Source organism: Falco cherrug, chromosome 1 (assembly GCF_023634085.1).
Source record: "Falco cherrug isolate bFalChe1 chromosome 1, bFalChe1.pri, whole genome shotgun sequence".
Lineage (NCBI taxonomy): Eukaryota > Metazoa > Chordata > Aves > Falconiformes > Falconidae > Falco > Falco cherrug.
This window is the reverse complement of record NC_073697.1, coordinates 17,045,147-17,061,035: the sequence shown is the minus strand read 5'-3', so window position 1 is coordinate 17,061,035 and position 15,889 is coordinate 17,045,147. Positions and strand designations below refer to the sequence as shown.

The 15,889-nt window shown below is 40.7% G+C and overlaps 1 protein-coding gene across 5 annotated transcripts in view; it reads left to right on the top strand.

Moving 5' to 3' along the window:
* Positions 1-15,889, top strand: part of WDFY3 (WD repeat and FYVE domain containing 3) — a 185,216-nt gene that overhangs the window by 44,302 nt on the left and 125,025 nt on the right. For all 5 annotated transcript variants that reach the window (XM_055722688.1, XM_055722701.1, XM_055722682.1 and 2 more), the window contains one exon: positions 15,345-15,555. In XM_055722688.1, coding sequence (XP_055578663.1) covers positions 15,376-15,555 — 180 coding nt within the window. In that variant the 5' untranslated portion in view covers positions 15,345-15,375. The remainder of the gene's footprint in view (positions 1-15,344; positions 15,556-15,889) is intronic.

The window sequence follows — 15,889 nt, the reverse complement described above, 5'->3', positions numbered from 1 at the left end:
ATGGATTTCCCAGGGAAATTCTACCACTTCTGAATAGTTGTTGTTACTAAACCAGAACACCTGGCAGTTATGATCTGAACCAGCTATTCTAGATTGTGTGGTGTTGTGCATGAAAATAGCATTGCAAACTAGAATAGTAAACACTGTATAAAAAAAACAGGCAGAGAATTTTAAGTTAACGTTAGGAAAACCCACATTGCATCTGATATAGATTCTGGTAAGAAATGTCACTTGTACATCTTTTATTGTTTTGAGAATAATTAGTTCTATTGTTACAGAAATTAAACAGATTTATTTTTCTATGAGATGAGAAAATTAGGAAAATTGTTTTACAAAATTCATGTATAAGCTGTTCTCATTTGCAGTGACTGTGTTGCAGAGCAGATGTCTTTTTACGTGAACATGCAGCTTTTTGTCTCATTCTGCTGCTGCTTGTGTGATTTTAATTTATTTTTGTGAAGCAGCTGTATCACTTACTGTGGCCTGGGCGTTGTAAGGCCAAAGGAGGAATCCCTTTTCCCCTTTAGCATCGCAGTTCCTCCTCCCCTTCCTGCATCCCTCTGCTCGCCGGGAGGGACAGGCTGTGCTCTGCAATCAAACCAGCCTGTGTGCTGGTACAGCCAGCGCTGGGGCTGGCGGTGTGAAGCCCAGGCGGACCGCCTGACTGCCAGAAGGATGTTTACTAATGATGGGCTGGCAGCGGCTTGTAGGCAGAGGAACTTGCCGTCTCCTATTAGTAATATCTTACAAGGAGAGGATTTGAAAACTAAGGTGCTTGCACTGAACGTCAAGAATTTGAGGTAGGATGAGACCTAAGTGAATACAAACTACTTGTATTTCTTTGCATGATACTTGCCCCACTCCCGCCCCCAGCCTAACATTTCATTAGTTTTTCTTGTCAGACTCTTCTGGAGTTGTACTTGCTGTTATAAAAATAAACAACCAAATTACAAGCTCAGATTTAGTAAAAATACAGTGATATTTTAAGTAATGTAAGTAATTGTGCATAATTTCCTGGTTTTAGGATGCTGGCTATACAGAAATAAATAAAAAATAGGTAGATTGCGTTTGTCATTTCACCTGAGGAAAAAAATACTTTATTTTAGTTTGTCTTGTGCATAGTTTTCAAAATACAGCTAATGTGAGCCTGTTCTCAAGTGTAATAGTTCCTGTGAAGCAAGCTTGCTATCAACTTGAAATGCAATGTTCTTGGAAATATAACAAAGTTGGAGAACCACCCATCGTATTAAAATAGAAATTTGCCTGTGTCTGAGTGCTGTAGGCTTCATTTCTTCTCTTTGAGTAAGAGAAGCTGTAGTGGGTTTGCATGACAAGGCTTTAGTAGTGAGGGGGGCTATAGAGGTGGCTTCTGTGAGAAGATGCCAGAAGCTTCCCCCATGTCCGACAGAGCCAATGCCAGCTGGCTCCAAGACGGACCCCACCCCCACCGTTGGGCAAGGGCGAGCTAATCAATGATGGTGGTAGCACCCCTGTGGCAGTGTGATGGTAATTGCTGAGTGTCTCCCTGTCCTTATCTCAACTTACAGGCCTTTTGTTATATTTAGTCTCAGCCATCTGGTTGAGGAGGGGAGTGATAGATCAGCTTTGGTGGGCACCTGGCATTCAGCCAGGGCCAAAACACTACAGTCCTTTTTGATGCCCAATATGGTGCCCAAGAAATTTGAGATAAAGATAGTAAACAGGAGAGGTAACGAGCAAAACATGGACTGAACACAGCTAGAGAGTGAAGAGCAAAATGATCATGGAGAATTTCTGTTGTCCCTTCACCATGATGAGGGGTGGATTGTGTGTAAATTGTCCACTTTGATTCAGTGTTGTGATGACATTATTTTGATTTTTAGCATGGAGAATTCTTTTCCTTGGTAGTGGGTGAAGTCTGTGAACTTGTATGATGAACTTTGTATGATGAGCATGGATTTGAAGGAAAACTCCTAAATGCGTGATTTTCAGAGGTGAGGTGTGGAATGTAGTGGGTTTACATGGCAAGGTTTTGGCAGCAGGGGGGCTACAGGGGCAGCTTCTGTGAGAAGATGCCAGAATCTTCCCCCGTGCCCTGTGGAGCCAATGCCAGCCGGCTCCAAGGTGGACCTACTGCTGGCCAAGGCAAAGCTCATCAGCAACAGCGGTAGTGCCTTTAGGGTATCACAGTAAGAGGAAAAAAAAAAAAAGTTGCGTCAGTGGGAGAGAGGGGTGAGACTATTGAAGAGCAACAACTCTGCAGACATCAAGGTCAGCAAAGGAGGGGCAGGAGGTGCTCCAAGTGCTGGAGCAGAGATTCCCCTGCAGCCTGTGGTGAAGCCCACTGTGAGGCAGGCTGTGCCCCTGCAGCCTGTGGAGGTCCATGGTGGGGCAGATATCCACCTGCAGCCCAGGGAGGCCCCCACGCTGGAGCAGGTGGATGCCTGAAGGAGGCTGTGACCCATGGGAAGCCCGCACTGGAGCGGGTTTGCTGGCAGGACTTGTGGACTTGCAGGGGACCCACGCTGGAGTAGTCCATCCCTGAAGGACTGCACCCTGTGGCAGGGACCCACACTGGAGCAGTGTGTGAAGAACTGCAGCCTGTGGGAAGGACTCATGTTTGAGAAGTTCATGGAGAACGGTCTCCCAGGTGAGGGACTTCATGCTGGAGTGGAAGAAGAGTGTGAGGAAGGAGTGGCAGAAATGTGCCATGAACTAACCATAACCCTCATTCCTCTGCGCTGCTTTGAGGGGAGGAGGTAGAGAAATTGGGAATTAAATTAAACCTGGGAAGAAAGGAGGGATGGAGGAAAGGTGGGGGTTTTTTTTCTGATTTGAATGGTAATAAATTTAATTGATTTCCCCAAGTCAAGTCTGTTTAGCCTGTGGTGGCAATTGCTGAGTGATCTCTCTCTGTCTTTATCTCGACCCACAAGTCTTTCGTTATATTTCGTCTCTGCCGTCTGGTTGAGGAGGGGAGTGATAGAACAGCTTTGGTGGGCACCTGGCATTCAGCCAAGGTCAGACAACCACAGAAACTCACATTTTTTTTAGCTTTTTTTCTAGCTGATTCTAGCTTTTCTACTCAGTCTTGCAGTGTACTGCATAAATTTATTCACTGTGAAATATAACTTTCATTTTGGCATTATTGCCAAGCAGGACTAGAACATGGGTAATGGAGAGGAAAACAAAAATAGTTTTGAAAGTAGTTATGGTAAATAATACATAAACCAACCCTATTACTGGCAATAAAAAGCAAGCTAAATAAGCATGGATTTTTGAAAATGTTGCAGCTTTGTCCCTGTGTGAGGGACACCAACTTTAATGTCCCAGAATATCTAGTGTCAGTGTAGGGGAACCCCATCCAAGAAAAAGTCAGTTCACGAGTAGTCCATTAAATGCTGTTGGCCATGGTGCCCAGATTCACCGATGTGTTTACCGGGGGCCTTTGCCTGGGGGTGTGTAGGGGAGGGACAAGTTCAGCAGCTTCCTGTTGAGCACAAACACGCAGTGGAATAATGTGGTAATTTGAAGAGATTCCTTATTGTCTGAAAGGTACTGCTGATGGGTATGCAAGTATTTTGTACTGCTTTTCCATACATCTCTGGTCTGAGTTGCTAATTATAAGGTCTTGGGCTGTTTGGTTCCGTTTTGCAGTTAGGAATACTATGAATGTGCAACTTAAGAGGTTGTGATCATCCACCCTTATTTAGTTCCTGTTGCTTCAGAAATAAGTATTTGTGCCCAGGGTTTAACGCTGATCCGCTGCTGTTTCTGCTGCACTCTTTCTTACTAGATGGAAGCAGAGAGAGGAATTTCATTACATCAGCCAAGCATGTACGGATATAATTATTTTGTTGTTTTTCTTACCCTGGTTGTTAGAAACAAGGGCACCTCTATGGAGACAAATTTTACAGGTAATGGACTTCTATTTACTGATCTTTCCTATGTAAATTTCCTAAAGCCAGAAGAAGTGTTCTTCTTTGGGGTATATAAACGGCTGTTTTACATGGCTGGAGGAACTTCGTGCTTTAGTTGCTGTTGGTAAGAAAAAGCACTACCACCACCACAACAAACAAGGACCCATTCTGTGTAATACCATGATCCTTTTAAAAACATTTTTTTTTTCTTAGCTAAATATCAGGGCTGTGCTTAGACTCACTATTTTCCTTACTGAACATGTTGTTTGGGATTACACTGTTCAGTGCATGGCCTTACTGCTTCAATATAGCAGCCTGTCTGGTGTTCCAGGTTCACAGGTTTCCTTCTCCATCTTCACTCCCACCCCTGTTACTTGGAAAGGCAAACAGACCAAAGCACTCTCTGGGTTCCTAATAACAGCCCATTGTTTCATTGTTGATTCTAGTAGAGTAAGTTTTCTAGGAAGGCTTTTTATATACTCCTAATGCAAGAGCCACCCTCTGGAAGAGTGGGTTTTTTCCCCTATGCATTTGTTGATGTCTGTATACCAACCAAGCATATGCTTATCTATTCAGAATCCAGATTACTTTGCTTTTTTGTTTGTTATCTTGTGTCACCATGCTCTCACCCCCCCACTCCCCTTTACTTTTTTTTTTTTTTTTTCCAGGGGCTTCTTAGCAGCGTTTCCTCTCCTGAATGGCATGGTTTAGTCATTGCCATGCAGTTCAGGTTGGCAAAGTAAAATTTCAGTTCTGCTTGATTCCCAACAGGCCGTAACTGGCATTCTGTTTGTCCAATTAATGCAAATCAGTTTATTCAGGCCTTTTAAAAACAAAAACCCCCAAGAAAAACAGTATTCAAAGAAGCTCAAGATATTTTACCAGGGAACATAGCAAGAACTCGTTAATTAGAATTTTCTGTCCAAAAGTATTGAGATAGCAAGTAGCCCATTCTGTTTTGATTTGGGTTTTTTAACCAGTTATTACCTGTCTTTATAGTATTCAAACTTTTCCTGACACTGCATAGATTACTTGTTTTATAAGCTTTCCGTGTAATGTTCTGGTTCAGAATAATCTTATTGATTCCTCCATTTCAGATGACTTTGCTGAGGTGCAGATGTTGAGAGGTTTCAATTCTTCCAATGTATGTTCAAAAACCAGAATGATGTTTCAGTACTTGCTTTCCTCCTGTATGTTTTTCAGCTGTAGGTGTTAATAGCAGTACTGAGGTTTGCAGACAATTTGAGTTTGCTTTTCTGTTGTTTTTGCTGGCTAGCAAGATAAATGAGCTAGCATGGGGGTCGTTCACAGCTGCAAGACTGTCCAGTTACAAAGTTCCAGATTAGCATCATAAATAACATAAATTTTAGTTTCCAGAAGTAATCTGCTGTGTTTGTAATCTATGAAAATGGAGAACATTGAAAACCAGAATTTTTGTCCTATCAGTCTAAAACTTGTTAATTTACCAGGCACAATATTCCTATAAATGAGTGTTCCAGAAATATATGTCAGAGGAGAAATTTCTCCTATTTTTGTTGTTACCTTTTGTGTCTGTGCTCAGCCAACTTGGTCTACCTTCAGCCTGTCAGGATTTTTATGTTGTACACATTTTTGTCCCCTCAGTTACCACGTTTCTCTAGTAAATAGTGTCCTTTACGCTCCTTGAAGGAGAGGAGGAATTGTATGCCTAGAACTAGTTCAGACTTTGTTGCAGTCAGGACTGAATTGCCAGTTTGAGACCGCATTGGAACAGGTCAGAGTGTAAAAATGCCGTAGTGCTGTGATTGCACAAGCATGAGCAAATATTTTCTTGGAGCCAGAACGTCTATGAATGAACCACCTGAACGTGCTAACGCAGGTCTCTCATTTCTAACATAATACCTATATAGAGCCACTGCTTTGATCTTTACTGTAACCAACGATTAGGGTTAGTGAAACATGGAAAGTTGTTCTGGTTTTGGTGGTGTGGGGGTTTTTTTTGTTTTGTTTTTTGGTTTTTTTTCTCCCCCTGGAGCGACCATTCCTCATCTCCTAAAGTAGAAAGGCTTCTTTTACACACGAAGAGTTTTATTTCGTCCTCAGCTCTGCAATGGTAATATATTTTGTCTTTTACAAATGATTTTAAACTTTGTTCTGGCATAAATATTACCTTTTTTTCCTCCCAACCTAAGGAGATGCCATGGAGCACACAGTTTGAGGTATGGAATTTCAGACTCCCTTCATGGCTAGCAAATCCGAATTGCTTTTTGGAGGTCAGGTCTGTGTTTATATGCCGATGAGGTGGTCGTAGACTTTGCATTGAAATTCACAGATGAAGCTGTGTAGAACACAGCAGTTAAATGTGGGTTTTGGGTAGCCTTAGGGATGGACTGAGTTTCTTGGTCTTGTTTTATGAAGAGATGAAGTACTGTTACAGGTACCTCAAAGATGAGCTTTTCTGCATCTCTTAGCTGGTCATTGGCGCAGTATTTGTTACGTGCTCTTTGGCTTCTGAAATGTGAAAATTACTCATTAAATTTCCCTGACCTTTTTCAAAAGCCAATTTTAAACAAGTGGTGGATGTATCTGTTCAAGTACTTACAAAAGCAGATTTACCTTTTAGTTCTCTAGGCAGTGTGTGGTAGTTCAAGAAAAAATGAGAATTTGTCTTTCATTTTAGTTGAAAAGATGTAGAGTAAAAAATGCAAAGGCAGAAACCTTAAATGAGTATGTGTGGCCAGTCTAAATAGCCTATATTTGAGTTTTCTGGCAGTTTGCTTTGTGGGCCTTTGCAATTCTTTAGCTTGATTATCCGATTATTACTGAGTTGAAAAATAGGAGTCCTTAAGTCTTGAGAAGGGCTTCCTTAAAGAAAAGCAGCACTCAAAATTATGTTTGTGCTGGTGACAGATTCTAACGTGTGCTAAATAAAGATGTAGGAAGCAATTTTATCAGCATCCAGCCAAAAATCACATTCTAGATGTTATGTGGTCAGTTTTGTTCCTGCTAGGAAAAGGCAGCACACATGCTTCCTTCCTCTTGTGCTCTCTCATCTTTGCTCTCTGTAAAATTCACTTGTAGCTCCTTCTTGTTTCATAAAGCTAGGAATTTCAAGCACCATCCCTAAAATATCTATGAACAGTGATTTTAATCACATCCTTTACCTCCACATGTGCATCAGTAGTCTTTCATGCTAGGTAACTGTTGTTATGTGCTATTGCAGTAAAAAAATAAAGTTGAAGTAGAGTCTTCAGTTGCGGGGGCATAAAAGATGGTGGTCTGCACTTGAGATCTTAAAGTTGTCTGTACTTTTTGTGTATGGAAATGGAAGCGAAGAAAATGGATGCAACTTGAACTGTGGTTTGGAGAAGTACTACGTACTGTTTTCTGCTGTGGTAGTATTTAATACTTGTTTTATGGGCTTTGTGTTTAGGAGTTGGTGGAAGAAATGTTTGTAGCTTAGAAATATTTTATTAAAGCACTGGAAGAAATTTTGGAAAATAAGATTTTGTAGTTATTAAAGAATTAGAAAATGCAAAGATAGGGTTATTGTCTAGACATAAGGTACACACTAGTAAGTCAGGAAAAAATAGACCATATGCAGAAGTAAAAAGCAGGACTTGATTTTCTTATTTGAACAAAATGAAGTGCAAAAACTTGATATAGCTGAAGTTCATTTTCATTTAAGTTAATAGTAAATAAGAAATACATGCATTATTAGCCTTTAGCAAGACAGCTTTCCTCCATCCCTTCAGCGTAAGTCAAAAGTATCACTGTTATTTAATTGTTGCCCTTCTTTTTTCACTGAATATAAAACATTAACCTTCAAGAGGGTACAAACCACAGGAAATCTACTCTATCAGCACTTGCTATTATGTGTCATTATCATGAATAATTTGTGGGAAATGGACCTAGAAAGAAGACTGATAGTCTGGGTTTTATATCTGTGTCTTTCTCACTAACCAGTTACTTAAGTTCTTCATATTTGTTGAAGTATTAAGGATTTTTATTTGCAGCTATGTCAAATCATTAAGGTCAGTCTGAGCATAAGAATAGCATTTCTAATATTGCAAGTAACAAAGGAATTGTATCTTTAAATACTCATCTGATCTGAGTTCAGAGAACAGGAAAAACCACGTCCTGAATTAGGATAGTAAGCTTTTTTCTTTCTCTTTTTTTTGTTGTGTCCTTTTTTTCTTTTTTATTTTTTTAAGAGATGTTAAAGCAAAAAATAACTGCATTGAATTCTCTGGTTTGGAGACTGCCTGTGAATTGGAAGAGACACCTCTGTAAGCATCTCTTCAACCTGTAGAAATAAAACAGTATTTCATTAGGTTGGCCTCTGCACTTACATTAATCTAAAAAAAGGAAGGTTAAGCCTTCAGGTGATAACATAAGATTCCTTGAGATAAGTTTTAAAGTATTTTACTGCAAAGGAAAAAAAAACAACCCACAACTCTGAAATAATAGGGCGAACTTCAAGTCCTTCCCTGCACACCTTCCTTAATTAATAATACTTTGCAGTACAAAAAGTGGAGTGAGAGTTGATGGTGTTTTTCTGTTGGGAGGATTTCTCAATGAAATAGTTCCTGTTTTAACCAGGTGACTAGCTGTTTAACAACAGGAAGACTTAGTACAGGAATAGGCACTTTTATTACTGAGTCAGCATGCTGGCTTTGCTCCAGGCCCTGTCTTGTGGGGACTGGGCGATATTCCCCCGAAGTGTGTGCAAGTTCAGTCCATCAGGGAGAGCTGATGCCTTCCTTTTCAGCAACACAGCTTCCTTGTGCATGACTTTCTTTCTGTTTTTTTGTTTGGTGGGGGAGAGTGGGAGGAAGTGGGGTTCCTTACTCGCCCTCCTGCTGATGTTTTTACCTACAAAGAGAATTTATTATTCCTGTTCAGTTCTAAGGGCAAATGGATATATCTAGCCTGTAACAGCTCTTTATTATTTCTTTTGAAGGCCAGAAAATGTCCTCTTTAATAGTGCATATTGATGATCATCTTTGGAACGTTAGTATTAACTACAGAAGTAGGGAATCTTAAAATCGGGAAAGAAGTAACAAATGTGTGTGGAGGGAAATAACAGGAGTGGAATTTACTAATGGACTTCGGTGATTCATTGTAGCAACAAGGTTTACCTTAAGTTTCATTTTCCCTACATATTTGGAGCAGAGGTGTCTGCTGATGTCCTATTATAATCTGCAAAGAAAGAAGTCGATTCCTGTTTCACTGCTAAGCTGCTGATGTAATACCAACACAGTGCCTGGAGAAACACTTGCGACTGTAATTACAAAGCAGATAATTACCTAGCTGCTTATTTAAATAACACCCTTTTGGAACTAGATGCACAGCTTGGACCTATAATAGCTATTGTGAAATAAGTGTGTCTCATGCAGCTTCTGTCTGCTTGCTTTTTTTTTTCTTCACAAATGTTTTGATAGCTCTAGTGGTATTACCCGTACATTATCATACCCTAACTTGTGTTAACGATTATGTGTATGTGTTATGTTTTTCTCACAGTGTCTGAGCTTTGTAAGTTGTTGGTATTTTATGTGAAGTGGTTTGTGATCATTTGGCCAACAGCTTCCACTAACAGTAGAAAACACTTTAAAATACTATTTTAAAGGATAGAAGTTACCACTTGCACTAAGTCCACTGAGAATTCTTGAGAAACCTCATGTGTTCATCTTGTAGGGTTCCTGTATAAATTTAACAGAAGAGTGAAGAACTTGGTGAATAGGTTTCTATCAGAGCTGCTCAAATGGGTCAGCCTTGCTTATGCTTATGGGAAAATGTGCAGCCATCTGACAGCCAGTGAAAGAAAATAAAGGGGTTGTTTAAGTAAGGATGCTTATGCTGTGCCTTTACTGCTTGCTTCATTTCTCTTCACATGGAGACTTTTCTACTTCTGCCACTAGGAGAAAACAGCAATGTGTTTTACGAGAGCAGTGTTTTTATTGTAGCTGTCTGTGCACGTTTGAAATCTTCTCATCCAGTGTCTGCCTTTAGTTTAGGCCCAGAGAGATCATGATGATACACAACTGCCATTAATTCACCTTTATAGCTCAAGTAGCAGAAGATGGGTGCAGTGGGTTGAACTGCTTCAACACTCCTGATAAACCGTGTACCTGTCACTGTGGGGCTGCATTGTAGAGCTTCTGCTTGCTTAGTTTGCTCTTTCAAAATAACTTCTAATTTCTTACTCAGCTAAAAAAAGCCAAAGACTCAACAGCTGGACCATCCAACTCAAAGGTTCTCAATGTGGAGTGTGCCTGCATGGACCTTCTGGGGGAAGTAACTCATCAGGGCTGTGTAGGAAAGAACGTGTGCCTGCACTGGGCTGTATGTGCCAGAAGAGGGGATGCAAGGCACGGAAGAGCCTCCTCTCCTGAGAATCAGCTTCTGTCATTGCATCTTCCACAAAACCTCTGAGGTTTTTCGGATGGCTCTCTAATTGCACCCTTTGTGGGCTGGGTGTCTAACTTTGAGATCACAAGGAGAAGGATGTCAGCTAGTCTCTAAGGGATACAACGCAAGCAAGCAGAAGGATTCAAGCATCACAAGATGCCACTTAGCATTAGCTACCCTCCAAAGTTTCTTAAACTAGATATCCAGATTATTAGACACGACCAGTTTTAGTGTAAGGTGTGTGCATGTGTTTGTTCATTGTGTGTATATTGAGGCTGTCAACATGCCTGTGCTGTGAGGCAGATGTGAAAATAAGTTGGTTATTAGCTGTGAGGCATTCTGATCTGGCAGTAATCAGTGGGACAGAAGAACCCATGAGGAAGTGCATTGCTTTCGGTTTGGGTTGCAGTAACCAAGGTCTAGCATCACAGTTGGAGAGATGAAGTGGCAAAATACTGAGCAACTGCTTGTGAAGCAAGGGCTGTGTCCAGCCTGTCTGCTGAGAGAGGCAGGAGGCCCTTTGTGGGGGGACTATAGGAAGTGAGTGTGCAATTTAAGACTGTACTGTAACGAATGGTGTAAAGCCAGGCCAAATTCAAGCTCTACAAGCAATTACAAGACAGGTGTTCCCTAACTTGGGAGTTTGTTTCTCTTAAGGTGCTTTTTGCTGTGCAGGGCACTTGCTTGTCATGTGGTATAAGCAAGCAGTTGTGAACAGGTGACTTGACTGTTACTGAAAATACTGGAATCCTTTCATTTTTGGCATTAAAGAGACTGCCAGGCCTTAATGCTGAATTCGAGTCATGTGGTGGTTACAGCTGACTGTAAAGACTGTGCAGATGCTTTCACTTAATAGAATGGGAAGGTCCTTTCTCCTAGGTAGTTTTTGTTTGTAGTAAAAGGTTTAGGTATACTACTTTCTCTTTTCCAGATTTAAGCCTAAACAAAGAAAACCTCAGTCAAAATATTTACCCAGGACATAGTAGCAACATACTGCTGTCCTTTCACTCAGGGAGCATGTGTAATATTCTAATGTAGTATTTCTAAGGTATTACTTTAGTGTTGTTTGTTGTTTGTTTGTTTGGTTTTTTAATGAGCTTAAACATCTCAATGTTTTCTTAGGGATAAGTAAGCTCTGTTACAGAGATTCACAATGAGGAGGCTTTTGCCTGCTGTAAACTATGAATAATCCTTCTCGTGTCTAAGATTTAGGCCTAATGCTGGAGCTCTCATAGCCCACAGTGTCTTGTATTTCTAAATTTGTGCTGTGGTAATCAGAAAAACTATCAGTATTCAGATGGCAAAAGTAAATCGCAGAAATTCTTTCAGATTTGATGTAGAAGATACTGTGTATGATGTTGCATGGAGCCCATGCTAGCCTTATTTCTAACAGGGCAGAAACAGTGGGACTCAGCTGTGGAATAATTCCACAAGTACTGTCTACTCTGGTTGAAATTAGTATATTGCATACGTTCAAACTGATCTGCAGTGGAATTGAGGGTAGACTTTACATGATTCTGAGGGCTGAGAATACGTGGAAAATACTGACAGAAAAAGCTGATCTGGAGGGCAGATAATATCATTGAAGAAAAGCAGCATATATTGCAAAGATCTCTATGTGTAAATGTCAGTGTTACTACCCCTGTCTTCACTTTATACAGTGCAACATGGACTTCAACCTCAAGGAAGAGAGTATTTTATAGTGAAGGATATTCCCAAAGCAGTATCTTCTAGGGAGATTTTCTTGAGTGTTGCAGGGGAGTCTTTGGGACAGAAGTCCGAAATTCTGTGGCATTGTGGTGTTCTGGTGTGGTGTTTGGGTTTTGGGTTGGCTTGTTTTGTTTTGTTTGGAGTTCCAACTGAATTAAGTACACACATAGAATATATCAATTTTTGTGGTGTCTTTTGATTACTTCTGGAGAAAAAAAAGGAGTTAAATTCATTTGGATTTTACTTACACTATGTTACATCCATTCTTCCCTCTTCTCTGCCCCACCTCTTACATTGAGGTTGAATATCTGATTGTATTGGGGAACAGGCAGGAGGGACTGTGACTGTGCTGAGAAACTGAGGACTACTTTAATTGTTCTCTGCATTTGTCATCCCTCTGGGTTAAAACTGTCTCAGTGGAGGTCATTGGATCACGTCTTGGAGAAGCTGTCCCAAGTAGGCTCCTGTTATGCTGGGAAAATTGTGTGTGACATGTATTTGGACTTCTCTGACTATAACAAAATTGTCAGAATTAGAATTACAACTGTGTGGCTGAACCAGTGCAAATTCCTGATCTAGTGTCTGCTTAGGATGAACAAAGCAATAGGATTTAAAAGAAAAATTGGCTGCGCTAGCAGAAGTCTACAGCAGTGGTGCATTCAATGGTAGTATGTGTTTTAGGTGTTGGATTTAGAGTTCTCAGCATTTTATGACTCATAAAAAGAAATTTAAATTATTATCTTTAAAAGATTTATTGATTAAAAAAAGAATACTTTTTTCCCCTGCTGTTTTAGGCAGTGAGGTTTTGGCTCTTGGAGCTAAGATGTGGTATTCTGTTAGTTTACACGTTATTACAGTGAGAGAAGAGTTCCCAAACTGAAGAGTTTGGGAAAAGGTGTGGGTTTCTGGAAGAAACACCTCCAGAAACTGTACTATCTCTTTTTTAACTGCGTGAATCATGCTGATTTGAAGTAGTTAGCTGTGTTATTTCTTAGGGATAATATGCTAAAAGATAACATCCAGTTCTGTCTCATTTTTCTTCAAATGTAAAAAGCCAGTGCAGATTTCCAGGATGGGCTGACAGTTGCTGGCTTGTACGTTAGCTTAGTTTTTTTTATGAGTTCTCGTTTCATAAATGGATGTTTTGCATTGTACCAAAAAGTTTGTTAGCATCAGTTCCTAACTTTTCTTGCATGTTAGTAAAGTGGTGTTTTATGAACACGTTCGAGAAAGATATTTCATCCTTGGGTCAATTTCCATTGTTAATATTTCTTATTAGTGGTTAATTATCTTTAGTTTTAAAAGTGTAGTCCTTGTTTGTAGCTGGTGTTTTCCTGGCTTTAGCATCCAGCTACTGTCTTTCCTCACAACTTAATCTGTGGGTTTGAGTTCTTCAGTAGTGGAATGAAGTTCTTTAAGTTTCTTGCTGTGAGGCATTTTCTACCCTTGAATAATTTTTATGGCTGTTACTGACCTTTGTCCTTCCAAACACCTTTAAGCCAGGAGAGGTCGACTTTAGGGTTCTGAGGAGTATTTCATTGTTGATCTCCTTAATTTTGTATGTGGAATTGAAACTGTTTCCCTGTATCCCCCTTACTACCTTCCTTTACTTGAACTTAGTTGTGAGAATAGTTATTTTTGCCACAGTATCCAATTGACTACATCTGTTGAGGGATTTATCTGCTCAGACCCTCTTGTGCAAGATCCTCAGTCCCATGTTCTGAGGATTTGGTCCATGTTGTTTTGAAGACTTAATACAGGACTAAATACAGACGCTATGTCGTATCCATGAGATATTTTAAAACGTGGGCACCAGTGACATGGTAAAGCAGAACCTGGGCAAGATCAAGCAGGACTTTAGGAGCCCTGGGTGCATGAGTGAAGGGGACAGGGGCCCAAGTGATCTTCTACTTTTATCTTGCCCGTCAGAGATAGGGGTGCAGGCGGAGGTTGACACATTATGCAGATTGATGCCTGGCTTTGTGGCTGGTGTCATCACCACTGTTTTAGTTTCTGTGATCACAGGATGTTGTTCGAGGAATACAGATTACTGGGGAGAGATGGGATCTGCATACCTAGAAAAGGGAAGAGAATCTTTGCTGGCAGGTTGGCTGACTTAGTGTATCACACTTTCAACTAATGAGCTTGTGGGATGGAGTCCAAAGCCAGGACACTTGTATACTCATAAGCAGCAGGGTGGATGAGCGCATCTGCCACAGAAGAGATGAATGCACCCTAACCCTTCAAAAAGGTTCCGTGAGAAAGGTGAGAGAGTTGAGAGTCAGCCTGAAATGCTTCTATACCAATGCACGCGGCATGGCTAACAGCTGAAAGGAGCTGGAAAACTGTCATCTGACCACTGTCACTGAAACTTGGTGGGATGAATCGTGTGGTTGCATGATGCAATTGATGGCTAGAAACTGTTTAGGAGGGACAGGCAAGGGAGGAAGGGTCACAGTGTTGGCCTCTACATTAAAAAATGGATTGATTACACAGTGCTTTTTTTTGAGATGGCAATGCACAGGTCAGGAGCTTATGGATGAAAATTAGAGACCAAGCCAATAAAGGAAACCTTATGGCTGGTGTTTACTACAGACTGTGTGTCAAGGGGAGGATGTAGATGAAGCATTCTTACTGCAACTACAGGAAGTGTCACACTTGCAGGCCCTGATTCTGCTAGGGGACTTGAGCCACCCTGACGTCCACTGGAAAAGATGATCTTTAAAGGTCCCTTCCAATCAAAAACATTCTGTGATTCTAAAACAAGTTTCTTGTGCCTCAAGAGGGAGAAGACAGAGGTGTTCTTCCGAGACCTGACAGCTGAAGTGTGAGATGAACGATAGCTCCATTGGGTAGCCTTGTCTATTTGCCATAGGGAAGTCAGGAAAAAATTAAAGCATGCCTCTGTATGACAAAGCCAATGTCTGAGAGAGTTTGAAGGTCTTGTTTGATTAGATTTTAAAGTACATAACTGGTACTGATCCTATTCTAGAATTATTTTGAGAATACTTTGCAATACGTAGATAACATTGCCGTAAACGCTGTGGAATGTGCACCAAGGAATTGTAAAAATCACTAATTGAAAGTGCTGAAGTTGTTTTGCGGTGTTTGAAGCCTGGTCAGTCATGCTTCGTGCTGAAGAGTATTGGATATTTTCCTGTTTCAAGTTGTTGGCTTTAAATCCTCCAGACATGTACTAATAAATGTCTAGCATATAAAATTAGCTAATGCTCTTAACTGCAGTGTGGTACTTACTGAGAGAGAGGGTGTTATATATTTAAAGGCTTTGATGGAATAATGCCTCAATCCGTTGTACTCAGTAAGTTCATTTTCCTTTCTGAACAGGATACAAGAGAGCTTCCAGAAGTCATTCAAGATGAATATGGTGAAGAGGATCATGGGCCGGCCACGGCAGGAGGAGTGTAGTCCTCAGGATAATGCACTAGGCTTGATGCATCTGCGTCGCCTCTTCACAGAGCTCTGTCATCCTCCACGGCACATGACCCAGAAAGAACAAGAAGAAAAACTGTACATGATGTTGCCAGTGTTTAACAGGGTAAGCTGGAGAATCTGCAAGAGATGTTTTCTTTATTTGAATTGACTGCTCATATTTTGTATTCCCGAGGCCTGTGGTTTTAGCACAACAGAAGCTTTCTTTCTGTTGGCATCCCTTCAGTTTTCCCCTTCTCATCTCATAGTGTTGTGTTAGTGGATAAACCTGCCATTGGAGATTTCCTTCTGTTACCACTTTTTCTGAAATGCAATCCACAGTTGTCTTTAGACTGTCGCAGAGCTTGCCTGTTATTAGTCATCTGATTTCCAACCTAAACTTACTTGTAGCTAGTTTATACCCGCTTGTTTGTGTGACAGCATTGTCTTTGAGTCTAAAT